The 22,134-nt window shown below is 44.1% G+C and overlaps 1 protein-coding gene across 1 annotated transcript; it reads right to left on the reverse strand.

The window, feature by feature from the left end:
- Positions 1-42: 42 nt before the first annotated feature.
- ptpn20 (protein tyrosine phosphatase non-receptor type 20) lies at positions 43-21,570 on the reverse strand. The gene is made up of 46 exons (XM_061087496.1): positions 21,447-21,570; positions 21,082-21,245; positions 20,274-20,339; positions 19,998-20,177; positions 19,782-19,860; positions 19,234-19,314; positions 18,944-19,019; positions 18,255-18,411; positions 17,997-18,068; positions 17,604-17,778; positions 17,300-17,435; positions 17,070-17,208; positions 16,839-16,991; positions 16,438-16,623; positions 16,180-16,342; positions 15,818-16,094; positions 15,650-15,729; positions 15,204-15,281; positions 14,991-15,098; positions 14,761-14,877; positions 14,129-14,337; positions 13,766-13,867; positions 13,301-13,394; positions 12,507-12,592; positions 11,920-12,091; positions 10,878-11,089; positions 10,103-10,201; positions 9,484-9,989; positions 8,368-8,944; positions 7,871-8,041; positions 7,573-7,747; positions 7,266-7,476; positions 7,149-7,186; positions 6,842-6,928; positions 5,900-5,961; positions 5,368-5,529; positions 5,051-5,288; positions 4,481-4,587; positions 4,231-4,313; positions 3,725-3,861; positions 3,470-3,618; positions 3,096-3,186; positions 1,298-1,632; positions 980-1,195; positions 242-304; positions 43-153 (listed from the first exon to the last, which is right to left on the reverse strand). Exons 1-46 carry the CDS (start codon positions 21,568-21,570, stop codon positions 43-45), a joined length of 7,104 nt encoding a protein of 2,367 aa, XP_060943479.1.
- Between the last annotated feature and the right edge of the window lie 564 nt (positions 21,571-22,134).

Here is a 22,134-nt window from a genome sequence, read left to right on the forward strand (position 1 = left end):
CAGCCTGAGCTTCTCAGGCAGGTGAGGTGAAAGTGGAAACATTCAGACCAATTTGTGGTCTCGGGGACTCTCCGGCTGCCATTGGCTGCTGTGAAGCTGTAAAATGCCCTGTAAAACCTCCAACCAGACTTTGTAGCAGAAGAGGTATTGTTCCTGGAACGAGAGAGAGACAAAGAGCGCGTCTAGGTTTCGGGAACTGCCTTTTTTTTAAAAAGCTTGAACTTTGAACTTTGGCACTGACCTTGGTTTGAATCATTCCGTGCCGCTGGAGCCTCATCTCCTTTACGATGTCGCTCACGTCGATCTGAAGACAGAGAAAGAAGAGGGTTAGGCACAACTACAACATGCTGCTTTAGTTCAGTTTTAATTATATCAATAATGAATTGAGTAGACACTTATCTAAGATTAAGAATCATTCTAGCAACTGTATGAGGCTGTATCATAGACTGTATGGAGGAAGTATCTCCACTTCCTCCCACTATCCAGAAATGAAGCCGAAATATCTTGGACGTTATCGTCTTGTGCCAGATACGTCATTTGGAGGCTGAGTATGTGCAGTAGCGATCGGAAGATGGAGCCAAAACACACGCTCGACCAATCACAAGTCAGTCTCAGCCATTTTATAGCAAATAAATAACAACAATTTAACATACATCAGTGTAGTAAAAACAAAAAAAAAAGACGTGTTTAGTTTGGTACATGTTCTATCCACTAACAAGTCGTCCATCTTTATATACACTTTGATTGTACTCATGCTTGTATAATATTCACCATCATAGTTTAGTGTTTTAGCATAATATCATTTGAAATTTAGTGCTAAACAAAACACAAAGCGTGAGAGTTTTAAGCTATTTTATTTCATGCTAAACTAAAGTATCGGACAAATGACAGATTTGACCTGATGCAGGTGCTAGAGTCTAAAGTCAGGAGATCACCAAAGTTCTTGCTAACATATCCCATCCCACTGGCTTCTACTCACAGGTAAATCGTTCTCAATGAGACTGATGATGATGTCGGTACAGATGAGAACTCCCGTGCGTCCGATGCCGGCGCTGCAGTGAGCTGTCACCGGCCCCTGGTGATGCACTGCCCTCAGGTAGCGGATGAAGCGAACCAGCTGCTCAGAGGAGTGCGGCACACCGTGGTCCGGCCAGTGCGTGAACTTCAGGTGATTGACCAAATGGGTCTCATTGGTCTGAAATGACAACGAGTTGAAAAAAATTTGCATTTGAAGTTCTGAGTGTAAATCGATATTGCAGCAGGTCATTGACCAGACAGGCAGGAACTCCACTCCTACCTCTGTCTCCACCATTCGGATGACCTTAATGTGGAAGTACTCCAGGTGCTGTCGGTTCTCCAGGTGCAGCTGGTACCTGCCGGTGTCCAGGGGCACGCCCAGCTTCTCTGGCCAGTACTTGTGACACTTGATCCTTCCACGTTCCAGTTCCTGGGTCATCATGGCGATGACGTCCGATTTGTTCTCCCAGATCATCTGCCAGAAGGCCGACACTGTGGTGGGCAGCGGGCCCTGGCAGGAGATGTAGAAGAACTCCTTGTCACGGAATTGCATGCGGATGTAGCTGGCGTTGATGTAGTCCTGGTTGTCTCCGATGGCAACACGTGTTTTGTCGTCTTTGAAGGGAAAAGAGAAACTGTGTGAATTCATGATTGAAACAAACTGCACTCCTAGTAGCATTCTCCCTAAAACAGAAAAATTGGGAAGACGTGTTTTCTCCATTTGATTTCACCATTGATTTCTTGACCATCAACAACAAACACTGCTGCCTTGTTTCTCGCCTAAAGCACATGATCTCGGAGTACTGTAAATAACACCAAGTAAACAGCTCTGAGGTCTGGAATTAGGTTCAACAAACAAGCGCTGTGAAGAAGTTTGTTGGTGATGAGAGGGGTGATAGACTAAAAGCTGTTAGGAATGTTGTTTTGGGTTACTCCCCCCAACCTCCGACGTGTGAAGTCAAGAAAGCCAGAGACTGGAAACCTGGCTTTCAAAATCAAATAGTTAAATGCAATTGATCCGACCATGTTCTTTTTTTTTGGACCACTTGCACAAATAGTATCAGGCACCAGGCAATGAGTACTACACTGAGGAGTGTCGGCATACCACTGGGGGCCACTATCCTTTTCATCGCACTCATGTATCTCTGATCTGACTCTTTTCACCCCAACACACTGTCGGAACTGGACATAAATGCTGATTATAGTATGTGTGTTTTAATGTGTGCGTTTCCCAGTGTAAGAACATCTCCAAGTGTTTGAAAGAATACGTTTTGTTTTTTTTCAATATTCAGCGTTAATTCTATAGTTCATGTGCAAACCAGTCACTCTACATAGTCACACTGCACATATTGCAAAATTGTTCTTGTTTTTAAACTGTATATATTCATTTTATTCCATTCATAATTCTCTTTATGTTTTATATTCCTCACACTTAAGTATTGCATCTTACTTATTACTGCTTACTGATGCCTATTTTTGACTCTTGCTGTTGTAATAGTTTAATCCTAAACCAATAAAGGATTATCTTATCTTTCCTTATCTCAATTCAGGCATTACACCCCATCACTGAACTCACATATGCAAGTCTTTTGTGGAGTTTTCCTTTTTCTATCCCATCTCTCTGTATTTATCCCCCCCGACATTCATGGTGATTACACAGCTTAAAATATTATTTGCTCCTGCTTTATTTATTAAAAGTATAAATCCCTTATAATTACAGGGTTGTTAACAGATGACACCCATTTCATTATTATGTTCTTGGCTGAGTCAAAGCAAATTTTAAGTGCTGCACCACTGAAAAATTGATATTATGATTTGCTGTGCAGGACTAAGCAACTTGTAAACAAATATCTCCTCTACCATCATTAGAGGCCTTACAGTCAACTTGAACCGGGCAGCTGAGGAGAGTGCCAACAGACTCCAATACAGGTCAAGTTTGTGTGTGTTTGTGTGTGTGTGTGTGTGTGTGTGAGTGTGTGTGTGTGTGTGTGTTCAGCATTTAGAAGCACAGGGGTTTTAACAAAGGGAAAAAGTAAAAGGTAAGATTCTGCCAAAAGAAAGTTGTCTCTCAAACTTACAGGGCAGGATGTCTCTGTAGCGGTTCTTATCTCTGTTCTCAGGGGCTTTTCCCACCACACAGTTGTCAGAGGGCTTCAGATGTTCCAGAGCCTGAAATACAACGTCATTTTACTATATATTGTCTGTGTCTGTCCATAAGAAATTGTCTTAGTAACGATTGTGAATCTATGTGTGTGTCTGCCTGTCGTTTTTGCAGCTTTCAGCTTGGTGGAAGGATGTGGAATGGGACATTTAACTGATTTCTAAGGGAATAATTCATGAATCTTGGAGGAACATAAAACATTTCAGAGACTGGTATTGTCTGTGCTATTTGATGCAGCTTGATTGGATTGTAGGGCCCTGGTGAGCCTCGGTTGTTTTGAACCATACACACCATGAACTCTTTGACCAGTTCCTGCTGGTCCACTTGATGCTGCAGAATCTGGATAAGAGCTTTGACTCTTGACCCTGAATACTGGCTGCTCCTCGCTGGGCTGATGAGAGCTAAACTGGCCAGTTCCTCCTCTGACACTATGGGTGGGCCTGAGGATAGAAGAGAGGAAAATGGAGAAGGGTGAGGCTTGTTTGTGCAGTTCAGCATAGATTAAGAGTTTAACACATTAGCAAAACAGTATGAAGGGACAGACACCTGTTTGGGGTGAGTTTGTTTCCTGTTGGCTGGCGTCAAATACATCATCATCCTCTTCCTCGCTGCTCCAGCCGTCTGACTGGAGTTTCCGGATGTCTTTGCAGGAATGGTCCAAGAGTTTGGTGACAATATGTTTCCTGGGGGAGTCAGGGGGCAGGGGTGAGACCAGACCATTTTTTACTCTTCGGTAGGTGGATGAAATCATGCAAGGCTGAGCTTCCTGTCCCTGCGACTTTTCCACCTAAAATACAGTATAGACAAGAGGCTAAAATATCTGTTTGATACTCAATACTTTTCTTGTTTTTAAGCTATAGAGAATGCTACTATTATATTTCCTAACTTTCACGCTAGTTTTTGTCTCATTGGGGTTCTCCATTGGCAACAGTATAATTTATTTATTGCTCTCTGCTGCCTTCATGTGGTTAAGAGAGGAACTCCAACAAACCAAAGGAAAAGCAAGGGGATGAGGGTAAAACGAGTAGAGGAGTAGTTTGGGAAGTTACTACCTTTCAGAAGCTCCATGCAACATGTCAGTGACATTGAGGGACGGGCAGCAAGCTTGATGAGAGGGGGTGCTGTTACAGCTCTCCTGATCCACAGACAAGCAGCAACAGACGGGAGGAGGAGCCAGATGTTAGTAGTAGATGTTATTACAGAGGTAAAGAGGGATGTGATTGAATTAAAACAGAGGAGCACATCAAAATGACCACTTATTTCATTTATGTGTGTGTGAATGCTTGATGTTGTGCATGTTACCGGTATTATTTCAGGCTCGTCTGTTACAATAGTCAGTCGGCGCGGTGGAGGCGGCGGTGACGTTAGGACAACAGATGTTTTTTTAATAACAGGAGATGATGTCACCTCTGAAACAGCAAAGATACACATTAACCAGGATAGAATTTAGTGGAGGGAATCAATTTTGGTGCAAATCCACATCATGGGTTGGATACAGTTTTTTTGTTCTCTTTCGTTAAAATTACCTGTTTTCTTTTTTTCCTAGAAAATAATTCATAGATCCTGCTGAAATCAGGCATGTTAAGGGGACTGATATTTATGACTGTGTACAATTTGGTGCAGATGAACATAAATGTCTGGATTTCGTTAATTTAAATGTGGTTTCATAAGGTGACTGTTGGGTCTTTGGCAGAGGCTTGCACTACTGAGTGACATCCTAGTGTAAAAGTCTGGTTCAACCCGTAGTTTCAGTGCATTTTCTTAGTAATAATGTATAAAAGGTTTATAGATTTTAGTTGAGGTCTACAGCTTTGTATTCAACATCAATTCTCACAAATATTCATGATAATAGGAAAAAAAAGGAGATCATACCAGGCGGGTGCTCAACCGGCCTCTTCACCATGACGTCAGGTGAGGAGCGAGTGTCAGAGGCCGGTTGCTCAGCTAAAATAGCCTCAGTCTGAGTGGACAAGTTGGGCGGTGGGGTAGACCCAGAGTAGGTCAGTGGTAGGATGTCTCTGCAGATGGTGAGCTGCACGCTGCCCTCAGCTTTACGCAAGATGTCCACCACCTTACTGTGGCTCAGGCCCGAAACAATCACACCGTTCACCTGGAACAGAATCAGTGAGGATCAGGGTTTTCCCAAACAACAGTTTATAAAACAGTCAGATGTTACGATGGGTGGTTACCTCTAATAAAATATCTCCCACTCTCAGCCTGCCGTCCTGCTCGGCCACTCCACCTGAGCAGATTTCCCTAACTCTGAGCATGGTGCCGTTTGTTCCTCCGACCAAAGCAAAGCCATAGCCTCCTCCTTCTGGTTTTGAGAACTCTACTTGCATGATGCAACTCTGCAGGAACAAAGAAGCAGAGGCAAAAAAGGGAAAGAGAACAAGAATTTTGAGGAATCAGCAACAGGGGAAAATAAGCACAGATCAGGACCATCTTATGCAGAAAAATACCATACCACAAATATCCTTAAACAATCAGGTGTAGATACAGCCTGACACAAGCATGCAGACAGTGACCTCCACCACCCCAGCAGTGAATGCATTCGCAGATTGACACACAGTAGACTCATGTTACAGTGTACGTTTCAGCAGACTCTTCACAAGATGTGCAGATAAAGGAAAAGAATAAATAGAAATGGAAAGAGACGATAAAAACGAGTGAGTTCTCGAAAAAGAAGGTCAAAGATTGATAATGTGCTCAGAAACTTACGTCTTGGTCTTGGCTGAGAGAGAGACATCGGAATTTAGCAGCAGTCCTACACACAACTTCAGCTGTAAAAAAACAAAGCAAAAAAACCGAGAGGAGTAAGAATGAGTCAGTGACCAGTGCAGACTAAACAACTCCCGTTGTTGCATCCGATATTACAAATATTGATCAAGCTAAGAAAAGTGATGTAATTGTTATTAAGGGGTAAAGCCTTCAGTTCGGTCCTTAGGTAAAAATAAAAAATTCGCTTCGGTACCATCTCCATCGTGGCATCCATTTACAGCCGAGGAAATTTCTGAAACAGACACAACACACACCAACCTCCCACCTCTTCGGCCATTTTGAAAGAGATGTGTTGATAGGTGCGTCTCTTGTATGACATGTGAACAAGGTTGGTCCTTTTCAAAGTGACCCTCTCTACTGTCCCTTACCGCTGCATGCACTGTCACTAGGCAACTGAGCCACCTGCCCTATAGACCACCAACTGTATGACACTGTGTGTGTGTGTGCGTGTGTGCGTGTGTGCGTGTGTGTGTGTGTACGACGCCTTCAGTTGTGCAGTCCAATACACCTGTGGGGGGCCAGAGGCTTGGTAATTATTAATCCTGTTGTGAGAGCCCAGGATCTGTCCGTCAGCATTCAGATCTCCCACACGCACATACACACAGACACACACACACACACACACACACACACACACACACAGACACACACACACACACACACACACAAATACACACATGCATGCGCACACACACGCACGCATACACAAAGTTGCAAAGAGACCTATCTTTCAGCACCGAGCTCCGGCTTCACACAGACAATGGGACAACAAGCAAACGACAGAGAAGAAACCATTATGCTGCTGATAGAACATGCTGATGGAGAGAGTTCGGAGGAGATGGAGAGAGGGAAAAGAGAGGGAGAGAAAGAAAATAAACTCACCCTCTTCAGAAGGGGAGTCTTTATCTGGAGAGACGGGTTCTTCAAAACGAGTGAGGGACTTCCTTTCCTTTTTCCAGTCAAACAGGCCTTCAAACGAAAAAGTTGTTTTAGGCCTTACACGTCTACAGACAGGTAATTTCCTGTCTTCACAGAGCTCTAATACTTTCTGGTAATGATTGAACTTCTGTTATCATAGTTGAGCACAAACATATCTGGTTTCTAGGTGATCCTTCAGTGCATATAACGACCAAACTGTACTGTTTATCCTGGGGTTAACTCAGCCGTGCATAAATCCTTCAGAGCTTACCGTTCCACTTCGCCCGGGGGGTCACCGGCTGGTCTTCTCTGTAACAGACACAAACAATCGAAGTCATTCACAGAATTAAACACACCTCTCAGTGTTTTAGCTGGCGAGCGCACATACCTGATGATTTTAAGTTTGACTTTACGAGGCGCGATCTCGCACGCTTTGACCGCATCCTCCAGGGTCATACCCAGAGTGCACCTGCCACAGATGTAGATGATTTTGTCATTGGGTTGGACGCTCCCCTCCTCACTGGCTGGGGAGCCTGGCACCACCTCCAGACAGTAGATACCCTGCCATTTGCTGCCAATGCCCCCAGTCAGCTTTATACCTGGGGAGTGCGCACACAAAGACCCAATTCAGTGCAAGTGATTGACAAGAGCTTCATGTTCTGTGTCTTTAAAATGCCAGACAGCGTGTGTCGCACCGAGCTGTCCAGAAGTTGTCTTGTGCAGGACAATGTCGGGCAGGTTGTCGCAGGAAGGCGGAGCCACCAGGTTTGTCACCGCCCTCCCCAGGGTCATACTCAGTCTTCGCGGAGATGACCTGAGGATCGTCATGGCATAATCGTCTGCCACACGGGTAACATCATGCCCGTTTACCTGGAGACAGATCATGGAGATGGTCAACTAGCCAAGCACGAATATACAGCTCATGATAAGAGGATGTTGTTTTTTTAACATGCAAGAATGCCCGATTGGGTGCATGTGTGTGTTTGCACGTACAGTGACGAGCCTGTCTCCTGCCCTGAGTCGTCCATCTGCCTTGGCTGGGTTGTCCAGTATCTCCTGTATGTAGTAGCAGTTGTCCAGTTTGCTGCGAGTGATGGTGAAGCCAAAACTTCCACTCCTGGACTTGGTCAGAATCACTGTCATTTCAAACTCTTTGACCCGTCCCTAACAGTCAGGACACAGACACAATTCATGTATTAAATAGATATACAACAATGCAACAAGAATAATTCCATAGATTAATCTCCTGTGGATGCTTATGTCTACAGTCAAATTCTTTCTGTCTCGTCGTCTCTACATATTTGGATTGTTGCGAGTTACAGAAGCTAAATAAAAAATCTTTGTTTCCTTGACCCAAAGCCAAATTATTCAACTTTATGCCAGTGTTTGAAAGAAGTTACGTTAATCAACCAACAATGATAAAGGCCTATCTATAGCATTTCTTAGCAAAGTTGAACATGTGAACCAGAAAGCTAAGAAATGTCACTTGCCTTTCTTCGACTCTCTTCCTCTTCCGCATCCTGCTCATCATCATAATTCTTGTATTCCCTCTCTTTCTTCTCAGGCAGCACTATGGGTGGCAGCCTGGAGGCAAGCGGACTGACGGAGTGAGGCACAGAGGGGATGATCTGGGCCGTAATGGGGGTCTGTGGTGGAGCAGGAGGCCGTGGTGGAGGCACCAAGGGCCTGCTGCTCTCGGAAAAGGCGATGTAGTGACTCTGAAGGATTCCCTGCTGGATCGGGTGGTGCTTTGCTTTCGGCGGCTGCGTTGTGAGTGGCTGAGACGGGTGGGACAGTGTGCAGGTGGTCGGGGTGTCAGCTGAGAGGCCGAGGGATGGGATGGTAGTGGCGGAGACTTGGGGGCAGAGCTTTGGATTCTGAGAGCTGTTGGAGTTTTGAGAGCCTGTTAGGTTGGTTGTTGGGGTGTGAGTGGCCAGACCGGAGGGGAAGCTGTGAGGAGGCTCCAGGGTGGAGCTGATGGTCAGGTACTCTTCGTCCGCCATGATCGTCAGCCCATTTCCCACGAGGCAGTAGGTCACACTTCCATCTGCCTCCTCTCTGACTCCACTGCAGATAAACAAACAGTGCATAGTGAAATTCCTGTCTTTATTTTACATGATGTGCTTGTGACGGAGGAGCAGCAGGAGCTATGATTGAATCTACCCATCACCCTACCAACAACAATGCAGCCTATTCCAGCAGACTTTATTAAAAATTTTGCTTTCACATTTGTCAAAAGTCTTACAACTAGAGACAAAACGAGATGGAAACTATAAATATTAAATGAGGAGAGAAATTACAGAGCGATAGAATACAAATTACCATAACATTCCTCTTAAAAGCATAATAAATTCAACCCATAACAAGGAAATATAATTATTACTTCAAATTAAACTAGATTAGTAGTTAGTAGAGTACATACCTCCACCAGAGTATCACAGGGCAAACATATAGAGACCAACAATTTACACCAAAGGTCAATTTAGAGTCTCCAATTCACCTAACTCCAATCTGCATGTCCCTGTGTTCACTTCATGCAGACCACTGATGATTTTTAAATGTGAAATGCAATAATATGTGTTAGTTTTCTACATGTGATACAGTACCTGGCATACACAGAGTTTGAAGCAGTCTTGGGAGAGACGTCCGTGAGTATCACGGTTGAACTGGAAGTTGTTGCAACCTCCTCTCCGTCGTCTTTTCTCTTCTTCCTTCCTCCTACTTCCTGTTGTTCATCTGGATTCCTGGTGGTCGATCGCGACTCCATTGGAGCTGGTGGAGTGCCAGAGGTTGGTGAGGCAGGCGAGGTGGGCGATGCTGGTGAAGCTGGCGAGACCGGTGACGGAGGCGACGTGGGTGATGGGGGTAAGCGAGGAGTTGATGGAGGAGTTTGGTTGACCTTCACTTCACAGTCCAGGCTCTCCGGGGGTGCTGGAGCTGCAGGAGGCTCTGGGTTTTTCTCTGCTGTAATTGACACATCTTCGTCCTGGGTGGGGGCTTGTTTCTGGACGGGATTGTTGAAGTCATACTGAAACTTCAGGAGCTGGGTGTAGTCCTCTCCGAGTCTGATGTCCAGAGAGTGGGATCGAGACTCACGGGTGGATGCAGGAATCTACAGAATCAGACAGGAGCGCCAACAATGTGTTAGGGTCACTCAGCCGAACTTAAGTGTTTTTTTTGTTGCTGTATTTGAGCATTTACAGTAGGTGTGTACACGGAGCTCACCAGTGTGTTGCCATCTGCATCATATAGCACTCCAGGACCTGGTCGACAAATACGCAGATGAACTTCAGACGGAGCTCCACGCAGCAGGAACAAAACCCGCTGAAACAGCACAAGAAAACATGGGTCCAGGTATTACTCACATTGTTGGGATCCAAATCTATTTACACAGTCAAACGTGTCTGCCTTATTGAGACAAAAACCAAGTCCCCATGATGAAAACCATTAAACTTTAAGGTGAAGACCTGTTTTAAGGTTAGTGAAAGGTATATGGTTATAATGTGGCATTATCTGACTTCAAGGCAGACTCATGATCTATTCAACTGCTGTAAGTTTTAAATGCTCTGTTGTAGTTCCTTGGCAGTACACGAAAGATTAAATGACACATCAAATGCTATGACACAACCAGCGTGCTATTTCCAGTACTATGGGATTAAAGGATTAGTGAACTAAATAACACGGCCAAGATCTTAAGAAACACCAGGGTTCAAACTGTTGCTATAGCACACCTCCCTGCCCATTCATGATTATCATTTATCCACAGATGAAACCACCTACTGTGCTGCCATCAGGGCCCAAAGTCTGAGTGGTTTTAAGGTTGTGGTTAAATCCATGTAAACCAGGCTAATATATTTTTTGACCGCTTTTGTATGTCTCTGCTTCAATATTAGAAAACAATCTAGCAAAACCAAAACCACAGCAGGACTGTTTATGAATGTGGTTGTTAATTCACAGTTGGAAGTACGTAAGGATTAACAATCATTCTAAAATATCCCACCTGATAAGAGAGGTCCTTCAGGGGCTCCCTGTTGACGGACAGAATGACGTCCCCCTCTCGCAGCTGGCCACTCTCCAGCGCCGGCTGACCCGGGAACAGGCGCTTGATGCGGACGATGCTGCCTCGGTCCTGCGCCGAGTGAAGCTGGGAGATGTAGAAGCTGAAGCCGAGGCCGGACAGGCTCTTCTTTAGCACAACTTCATGTGTGTTTTCTGGGAAAGGGAAGAGATGTTGAGGAGATTTGGGGCGTTAATGTGTGTGTTGTGTCATCGTTATTCTGTAAATGTGAGTTCAGATTCGCGACATTGTGATTTAAAAAAATCTGCTAATGCAGTGTTCTAGTATTACTCTCAACTTGCTTTAGAGGAAGTGATTCTATGAATGTTGCTGCCATGGTGGAGACCAGTACCCGCAACACTTGTCTGTGTCGATGCGATATGGTGAAATACAAGTAATACAATTATCAAAAATGATCTGGCAGGACAGATTTTATTGAAGACAGCCCTCACTGACTGCTAAAGGGGGCTGGTTATTCAAATTTTATTGATAAAAAACATATTGCATGTCCAAATTGCATAAACCATGGCACTGCACTTCCCTGGTCAATTAACAAAACACGTGCCAAGTGTGAAGCCGATAAGATGAACAGTTCAGGCAGTGTGCATTCCATTTACAGACAGACTATGTTTGTGGAATTTTCTTCTTATAAGAAGTAAATTAGTCACATTTCTTTGTACTTGTTCCAGTAAAGGAATTAAGAAACTATTCCTTTAACAAAGCTGAACAGGCAGCTTCAAGGCTACAGCACACGCTGTCTCGGGGGATTGAGCCATCGTCAGACTCTGACAGCCACCACAATGTAGCTGTCAGATGACTCACAGTCACCTCTGGGCTATATGTGCAAGTGTTTGTGTGTGTGTGTGTGTGTGTGTGTGTGTGTGTGTGTGTGTGTGTGTGTGTGTGTGTGCCTGCCGCTGTCTATCTTCTCTTTTCTTTTTTTTTCCTTTAGTGAGTGTATCTGCCCCTTCTACTCCCCTCTCACCATCCGTCACAAAGCTGTAGTCCTTGGCTCGACCACTCAAGGTCGTTTCCACGGAGACCTCGGTCCTGGGGGGCTGCGTGTATGACCGACTGTGGGCTAATTGGGGGCAGGGTGAGTCAAATCTGGGCTCCAAGATTACCGTGGGCTCCCTCTCCAGCAGCAGGTTCACCACCTATGGGGGAATAGGATGCAAACACACACACAATAGTGTATTGCAGAAAATGATCCAGTTACAGTACAGTCTTATATATGATTTACAGTAGCTCAGTAACTGAAACTACTTCAGTATGGTTATTCAAGAATTGATTCCTGGTTGGAGGAAATCTATATTTATGGGAAAAAGGACCAGAACGAGACTTGAGGCATAAATCTCAGAGAACTCTTTGTTTGGATACACAGCACAAGACATGTTGTTTAAAGCAGTTTCTCCTGGAGATGACACTGTACCGCTAATAATCATATCAGCAAAAGATATTTTTTCATGTCAATGTTTTGTATTGCATGTGCATGTTTGCATATGTTTGTGGCCATATGCATGTGCGTGTGTGTGTGTGTGTGTGTGTGTGTGTGTGTGTGTGCGTGTATACCTCCCCAGTCCTCTTCAGGCACTCGACAGCTTGATGGTGACTCACGCCCCTCACGTTGGCTCCGTCAACCTCCAGAAGTCTGTCACCTGTCATATGCACAAACGCAAATCTCATCATCATTAGCCACATCAATACATAAACGTTTTTTGTGTGCGTGTGTGTGTGTGTGTGTGTGTGTGTGTGTGTGTGGCTAACGGGCACGTCAACAAATTCAACAGTTGCTCCTGCTCATTGAAGCATGAACACAGACACATCAATGCTCCAGCGGAACAGACGTATACAAATAACTGACAGAATAAACAAAGCATGACTATATAAAAAAAATCCTTGAGAACAGCCTGACTACTCCTTAATAAGTACATTTTTTACTGAGCATGGACACCATCCACTTTCAGTTAATCTATGTTCTTTTCAAAGAAGTTGACAAATCTTTGCGCCCTTTTGTACAAACTCCATCAAACAAGAACGGTGAAGAATATGACTCACAGTGTTGTCATCACATCATTTGAGGGGGAGCCTTTCAGTTTGAGAGCAGGACTGATTTCACATTCACATTTTGTGAAGCTCTCGCTCAAAACCATTTTTTAAAAAGTTGTTAGTAATAGTAATTCAATCAAGATAAATCAACCAAGGCAGGAATATTTCACAGATAGAAATATGAATGAACGTGACTCGCTTTCACTTCTTCTTCCTTTTTATCAGAGGCTGAACAAAATCAAACCTTCACACAGACGGTTTGTTTCTGGCAGCCACCTGATTACATGTTAACTTGAAAAATTAAAAGATAATCATACCAATCTGAACTCGTCCGTCCTGATCTGCAGCGCCCCCTTGCACCAGACTCTTGATGTAGATGCCTCCATATCGCACGTTGGTGTTTATTCCTCCCTTTTGGCAAGAAAGATTACAAACAGTTTTCAGCATCACTATCGGCCTCAAATAACCGCACCACTGACTCCACTGGGAAGGATCCAAGTTTAGCGTCCTCACTTGTTACCTACTGGCCTTTCCCAGTTAGTCCCGTAAATCGCTTTGGCTGAGCTGATGCAAGGCAAGGAAGCAATGTCACTCTTGGCAAAATTAACTTTTTAAATGATAACATTGCAAGGGACACACAACCCTCTACCTAAACACAGTAGCAGTGTTTCAGATTCCCTTCTCCTGCTTGTTTAGTTATAGTGAGGAGCAGAGAAAACAATCAGAAACAACCTAAACTCCTAGAGAGGGTGAGATGACGTAAACTCCATTGAATCACTCACAGCAACGCTGATGCCGAGACTGCCACCGCTCTTCTCCAGCTCCACTATGAACTGCTCGCTGCTCCTCAGACTAATGACTGACGGAGACCTGGAGCACAGATCCTGAAAAATAGCGAGAAAGAGGTAAACAGTCAAATAAAAAATTAAGATTTAGATTTAAAAAGAAATGAATGAGGTGAGGATTGCAGTTGTGATGCACTCTGATGCATGACAATACGTTTTATCACATTAATCAGAGCTCTTAATCCATTTATCAATTAGCACTGGTTGAAGACTTATCAGCTCTGACCACATGTTGAATTGTTCTGTGGAAACAAAGTCACGTATCTCGATCTGTAGCTGTAGCTGAGAGCTGGCTCTGACCTGGGCGTCGTGTATTCTCACGACAGGAATGTGAAGTCTCCTGTTCTGCTTGGGGGTCGCCATGCTGGACAGACTGATGGCCTCCTCCAGTTCCTCCACGACCTGGCGGTACTCTGTGCCACTCAGGGTGGTCTGTGACCCGAAGCCCCTCTCCAAAGCCAAACCCATTGTACTTTGACTCAAGGAACTCCTTCGGTCCCTCAGAGTCTCTGATAGGAAAACAACTGGACGTCAGTATGTGTATCACATGATTGAAATTGATTACTTCCACCAGGAAGATCGTTTTCAGCTGTTTATTGGTTGGTTTCTAAGCAGGATTATGCAAAAATGACTCTACGAATTTCCTTGAAATTTAGTGAAAGGATGCAGTATGGATCAGGGAAGAAGCCATACAAATTTGGTGCGGATCCAGGATTTTGCGAGATAGGGCGGGTTTTGTTTTTTGTTTTTACATCTTCACTGATTCCCAGGGAATAATAATTTATAAATCTTGATTTAAAAAAAACAGGGTTATAAGGGGAGTGGAGCTTGACTGAATATAAGGGGACTATGGGCCTTGGCAGAGGTATGCACATGAATGTTAACATAACTAAACTTTTCAGACAGTGCAGGCAGCCATGAGCAGATCTTACGTTTAGGCTGGGACACAATGAGCTCCACCTCTTCAGGGCTGTTTTGTAAGATGGCAGCAGCGTCACTGAACGTCACTCCCTCCAAACTAATCTTGTTTAGCGAGATGAGACGTCCACCTGAAAGAAAAACAAACCAATCATTATAAAATCCTTGTTGTCGGATCACGTGTTAGGCTTCAAAAAGCCAGCATCTGTGTTTCCAGTTCTCATGTGATGCTGCGGCTCCCTACCGTGTTTGATTCGTCCATCTCTGTCCGCAGGCCCTTCAGGCACAATGGAAGCTATGAAGAGCCCAAGGTCAAGTTTACCCGTGTTGTCCTCTCCCACGATCACAAAGCCTGAAACAGGACCAGAGAGGAAGACAAAAGTCTCCTGTTAAAGAATCAGAATATGTGTCGCTCTGCTCATGAATTTTAAATCCCAGTTCGGCTTGATAAACTCACCGAAGCCCAGTTTGGGATCTTTCTTCAGTGTCACACAGACTATCTCTCTCTCTGGTTGGGTTCTGGTTGGTGTATCCACTGTAAAGTACATGTTAGACAAATGATTAATAGGCCACTGTAAATGTATTTATATACTGTATATTCTTTTGTTGTTTATGTTTTTTTTAGACTTTTTTACATTCTTTGAATTCCAAATCACCTACTTATTATGTGTTGGACAGTGGTATAGGACCTGTCTTTTCACTTTCTTTAACGTTCTGAGATCAGGCTTCTTTTAACATTTTCACTGATTTCCCAGGGAAGATTTCATGAATCTGTTTCTTCTTGTGTGCAGTTTGGTTGAATTTAAGGAGATTGATGGGCCTTAGTGGAGGTATGCTCTCTGCTGTGTGCCACTCTCGATTTCTGTGTGTGTTTTCTGAAAGGAGATGAGTTTGGGTATCCACCTCGTACGGAGAAAGAAGAGTCTGAGTCCTGCTTCTGTAGCGAAACACTGGACATCCTCCTGGGATTCGGCTCTGGAGCGCTGCAACGCATGCAAAGTAGCATTTAGCCAATCTCTGTTACTATTTTTCTGTAATAACAATATGAATGTTAACATCAACAAGTGCTACCTCCAACACTGTTGATCCTTCGTGTCCCTGGGCTCTCCTGTTTCAGGGGGCTCTTTGTTCGGCTCTTTGTTCAGCTCTCTGCTCATCTCTCTCCTCATCTCTCTCTGCTGGCGGAGTCGAGCCTCCAGCTTGGCCGTCAGGTCGTCACAGGACTTGGAGAGGTCCGGTTGACCAGGGTTCATGCCTACATGGTTCAACATGCCCTCCGAGCAGGACATCCGCTTCAGGTTCAAGTTACTACCCCCGTAGACAGACATGTACTTGTCCAAGTGTTCATCTGGAGAAACAGAATAGGAATCTTGACTGTAACCCTTGTGTGCTCATTTCAATACAAATCTACACAGTCACTGAAATGTTCCCACCTGGTATCATGGTGTGGTTAAGTTGTCGTGACGTCATCTCACTGTGAAACTTGTGCTGTGCCGAGCAAAGGTTCAGGAGGTACTGTGCTATTTTTGTGCTCTCTGTAATAAAACTGTGCTTTTTCCCACTGGGCCCGCCGCACTCGATTATCAGTTTACGCCGCTGGAAGACAGACATCATACATTTACTTTCACCTTCATGACAAAATGAATATACTACATAGCAAACTCTGAATGAGATGCCACTTATTCTTTTACCCCAGTGGATATGGAGTCAGTTTCCCTCCAGAGGAAACGCCTGATGACGGTGCGCATGTGGTTCCTCGTCTCGTACACAATGATTCCTTTGACACAGATGCCCAGCAACAGCTCTCCCACCAATGGCCTTTTCTCTCTCCCCACACGGTGGAATATTACCCCATACTCAGGTATCTGCTGGGCAATCTGAGAGGCACACAGTTTTAAATGTAGCTTCTTCTAGCAAACTTCCAAATTACAGGGATTGTAACAATAGGAGTACCGTCAAAATCAAAGCAAACAGTAGTTACTATTTCATGAATTAGGCATTTTTCGAAACGAAAAATGGCAATGGACAAAGTGGGACACTCGATTTTTGGAATCTGTTTTTGTGTGAGTGGATGCATTTGCAGTCTAGCTACCTTTAGATACTCTATTTCTGCCTCTTCGGGCAGCATCTGGGCATGACTTGCATGTAGTCTTGGCAGCTCCTCCTTGACAGTGGGCAGGGCCATCTTCTCCAGCATCCTCGTGGACACATAATGCTCTGGCTGGTAATAATTCTTGCCGTACAACTGAAAAAGAAGCAAGCACGCCGCTGTGACAGGCTCTCATAAAAGGTGATCGTTCTTTTTCGTTTTTATCCTTGGTACCTCTGACATGTAATCCCCAAACTCCGCCTGCAGAGCGAGAGCGGCGAGGAACAGGCCTGTCTCCTCATTGCAGTTAAGCCTGTCCTCCATGATATCCTTACGCAGCTGTAAGTAGTACTGGTGCCGAGTCAGTCTGTGCCTACGATGTGGGAGAAAAGATAAAGTGAAAAGCAGCAAAGGCTTTCTGGAACAATGCATAGTAGAACTCCAAATGGTAAGACTGTACTTACAAAACGAAGGAAATGTCATCAACAAAAAATTTCACGCGAAGAAACACCGAAAAGGAGGATATCTGCCCTTTTTTCCAACTGTCTGGTGCAACTTTGGAGATTTTTGTTTCATGGTCCAAAAAGAAATACTCATCATCTGCAGAATAAAAAAGGAAGAAACTTCTAAACAACAGCAAAATAGCCTCTCACCCTTCTTGCCAGTTCCAAGGGCTTAATTTTTGTTGGATTATGAATATTTTGAAATGATTTATAACTTGCAACGAATGCAATCAAGGTTATAGATTCCATGTAGTATGTCCCTTACCATCTAGGAAGGCAAGACCAAAGTAGAAGTGCTCCACCAAGTTTGCATGAGCCACCACCATGTCAAACACATCTCTTGCTTTGGACTTAATGTCACAGCGGACCACCACAGATTGTCCGTTAGGCAGCACCACAGTCAGCTCTCTCTGAGACGAACATGAACGGCCCTTTCTGGACTGTGATGTACGAGCACAAACACACTGACACACATGCACATAGAAAAGACCGCCTAACAACATTCACATGCATGCACCTGAATATATAAAACACTGCACATGCAGTAATGGGAACAGACATAGTTTAGCATGCAGTTAAAGTTAAAAATTTTATGAAAAACAGTTGTACATTAAAACTGATCAGAAACAGATAGAAGCAGAGGAAAAAATGAATTTACCACGATGGATCCTGGAAGCTCGAGAACAGTTTGTTGCTCGTCTGGCATTCTTACGAATTCAGGACCCAGAGCCTGACAAAATAAACATTCATGATAAAAATGTTAGAAGCAGCAGCACAATCAACCTTTATGCTTCAAGAAAAACTCCACTCTTGGTCACCTAAATAATGTATTCCAGCATCCCTACTGCAGAAGCTACACTTGCAATCCAGGTCAACAACACACACAGTTACAGCATTAATATATCTCTGCACCTACCTTGGCTTTCCTCTGGCTCAGGCTGAGTGAGGACTCGCTGAAGGTGATAGAGGGACTGTGAGATCTGCCTGATATTTTGGGAGAGAGGTCATGTTGGGGGCTCCTACCAAGCCAACTGCTGTTGCTGTCCCTGTGGCGAACCCTCCCGCGAGGGATTCTGAGAGGAGGAGAGGAGAGGAGAGGAGAGGAGAGGAGAGGAGAGGAGAGGAGAGGAGAGGAGAGGAGAGGAGAGGAGAGGAGAGGAGAGGAGAGGGAGGTGGTGGAAGGACGGACAAAGTGAGTTGGAAAAGTTAAACTCTGAGACAATGTCATGTTCGCCTCAAAGTTACAACGGACAATGAGGGGAACGTGAAATATGGTTGGAGCTGCCTCTGCAACTGATGATTATAATATTAGTCGCATTATGTGGACAAGTATACGTCTTATCATATTATAACGTCCTAATGGAGTTTTCGCAGCATTTTGCAGCATCGACATGTTCAGCAGTTTGCTAATGCTTGACGTCAACATGTAAACAACAAGTGCAACATGTGCTCTCTGACATGTAAACAAAGGAAAAAAGGAATCTTCTATCCGCAAATTATGCTAACATCATAAATAAACAAACTTCTGTCTTATTCAATATAAGGTCAACAGTCGGAAAATTGCTGTCCATGTAACCATAGTCAATGTGTAAATATACAACATACCTGTCCAAAGAGGATTGGTACAATGGTGTGGGAGAGCTCCTCGGTCTTTGTCTCCAAGGTCTCTGAGATAAACTCCCTTAAATCACACATAAAATGAGCATGTTGTCAGAATAAGCACATTCGTGTTGGGGCAAATACATTAAGTATAAAAATGTGCATTTAATAGCTAAGGATTAAATCCCACATCATAGTTTAGGACTTTACTAAGTAGATACACAAGACAAATCATTATGTCAGCCTTCTTTCTACCATTCTGGGCCTTCTTTCAAATGTCTGTTCCCTTTGCGTACCTGACTTTGAGTCAGAGTCTGTCGAGTATCTTCTCCCTTCAGGACTGCCCTCGCTGGCGTCTGAAAGTGGCCCTCTCTTCCCTGTCAAGCAGGTAAGAGATGACAGATGACAGCCATGTTTGATTCGTGTCCGTCTCGGTGCTCTACTGAGATGCTGAGGCATTTGGACAGAGCTGGGGCTGAGGCAGAGGCTTTAGCTTGGAACATTCACACTCTCTGTATCTGATTATTGGCTCTCACAGGACCCTAATCCTGGGCTTGCTTTGGGTTAAGATTTTAATCCTGTTGACCTGTACACTATCTTGAGTCAAAAGGCAATGAAGGCAGCTATTTTATATAGGTGATAGTTTCAATTTTTACAGATTGGTTTATTATGCCGAACTAAAAAGAAATAATAGAGAAAAACAGGATAATCCCATGCAATACATATAATACAAGTAATACAAATTATTATGTGGCCAAATATCCCAGGATAAGAGATGAAGCTGTGGAAATTGCACTACTATAGTCCCTGATTCTTTTTGTGATATCACTTGTACTGGACTCACCGTGAAGTCTCTCTCTGATCATCTGGCTCCTGCCACTCAAAGGGATGTTACTGTCCGGCAAAGAGCCTCCATGGTCCATCTGGAAGAAAGGAAACCACCACTAGTTAGAGGCATCTTTAGTTGTTTTTTTTGTCATTCCCTAGATTCTAATGCAGTACGGCTTCAAACAAGCTGAAGTGCTCACAGACAAGAGCGTACTCAGATATCTAGACTCACCGATTCATGAAAAACCTCCTCCACCAGCTGTCGGATGACTTTGGTGGGCGACGGCAGGACGGAGGCTTTGTGCTGAGATTCGCAGGCTTCCAGGATGGAGTTGAGATTGACCCGGCGGTGGGCCTGGTCCTCACACATGCTGAGGAGGAGGCTGTTCAGATGGTCACTCAACTGGACTGGCTGAAGTGAATGAACGTGGAGAAATAAGTATAACTGAGGCGTGACACTCAGATGTCAGTGTATAAAATATCACAGCAATGTTTACGGGCGTCCCACCTGATTTTGAGGTAGGTGAAAATCAACTGACCAGTAGAGAGTCATTCCCAGTGAATACACCAGCATCTGTGCAACAAAATTACCTTATTAAGCACAGTGAAAATATTGCTAAAATGAGACATTGCTGCTAAATATGTCACAAGGATGTTCTGTTTACGTCTGCATTTGTTTGTTTGTCTGTTACAGGATAACATAGAAATCAATGGACGGATTATCACAAAACTTGGTGGAAGGATGTGATACTGGTCATATATGTCAACATTGTCTTTGATTTCTCCGAAAATATATATATATACATATATATATATATATATATGTATGTAAAGGCAACAATATTCTTGATATATCCAAATGTCAAATTATATTGTTAACAAGTTGATATATGCTGCAGTTTTTAAAGTCTTTCTTCTCTATCTCTGGGTTATATAAATAGTGCATTATAAATTAATGTTGCAATTACAAGACATTTGATTACTTTTCTGTAATGACAAATCTTATGTTCTTTTTATGAGTATTCAGAGTTTTTTCAACTCGATTTCATAACTGTGGTTGCTGAAGTGCAGAGTCTGGGGCAGTTTCCTTTCCTCGGCCACTAGATGGCGAAATTATACCTTACATCCTGAGATTTTACACACCAAGGAATAAGACACATCATGAAATGACCTGTAATCAATGCAGGTAGCTGCAGGGTTTAGAGTTACTGCTCATAAAAAAAACCTGAGTTATATGATGCTCTTAAACGTTTGACAAGTCTTTGATCAGCTCTAAAGTGAGGCCTCAGCACAGAGAAGAGGATGTGAGCACTGACCCTCTCTATGGCAGGTTTGGTTGAGCTGGCACGGCCCTGCAGCATCTCCGGAGCGGTGAAGGTGGACACGTTGTCTGATAGGCCGCAGTTCTTAAAGGCTAAGGTACCAGTGGCTGACAGCAGCAAGGAGGTGGGGCTTATGATGTTACACATATTGTTGTGGCCTAAAAGAAGAGTAGGAAGGCCATAACATATAATGATGCTGCTGATACAGTGCTGTGGAGAAGTCACATTGAGGGAAACTGAGGAACTGCAGGATGCTGATCGAATGTTTACAGCGTATTGAGATCGAAATAAAAGCCTGGGGTATGCTGATAACATTCAAACATGGCGTCCAATACAAAGGGATATCGAAAGTGCTTTACCCTTATAGGAGACATCCACTAAAGACTCTGCAGTGCCCAGCAGCAGGGACCAGACCTCCTCCTCCAGCAGAGGTCCCCCTCGTGCCTCCAGTACCTCAGCTAATGTGACAAATGTGCTGCTCATCCTGCACACATTCCTGCACACAGAGGAAACACACAGACACACACACACACACACACACACACACACACACACACACACACACACACACACACACACACACACACACACACACACACACACACACACACACACACACGTGTAAACCCAAAACATCACTTATTATTCAAATATTCTGAAAGAGAGGTTTCATTTTTCGGACTTTTTTCTATGTACGTGAGAAGATGTATTGTATAACTTTCACATGGAAACAATAAATGGGCCTGTTCTATATTAAGCTCTGTTTCTTTGCTGGGTGTCTCCAACACTTCTACCTCTTCGTCACACCTCGGTGAAACTGTTGCTCTCAATGTCAGCTGCGACTCTGTCTTCACAGATGGTTTTGACGCCTCTTGAGAAACTTGACGGAAGAAGACACAGTTCTCTGCACTGGACCCTGATTAGATTATCTTAGTCTGTAAGTCTTACTGCCTCTTTCTCTCTCTCTCTCTCTGCCCCTCCCATATCGTAATAGGCTTTCATCTGACCCGAGGGTGGTTCTGAGGGAGCGGCGCTTTCTGGCACCAA

This window comes from Limanda limanda, chromosome 15 (assembly GCF_963576545.1).
Source record: "Limanda limanda chromosome 15, fLimLim1.1, whole genome shotgun sequence".
Classification (NCBI taxonomy): Eukaryota; Metazoa; Chordata; class Actinopteri; order Pleuronectiformes; family Pleuronectidae; genus Limanda; species Limanda limanda.

What these genes read in the sequence shown, in the direction of transcription:
- ptpn20 (XM_061087496.1), bottom strand. Translation starts at nt 21,570, where the DNA reads ATGAGCAGCACATTTGTCACATTAGCTGAGGTACTGGAGGCACGAGGG. An exon ending in CAGAAATAGAGTATCTAAAG is followed by an intron (nt 16,624 to 16,838) that starts GTAGCTAGACTG and finishes TGTGCCTCTCAG; the next exon opens with ATTGCCCAGCAGATACCTGA. An exon ending in CTGACTCCATATCCACTGGG is followed by an intron (nt 16,343 to 16,437) that starts GTAAAAGAATAA and finishes TCTGTCTTCCAG; the next exon opens with CGGCGTAAACTGATAATCGA.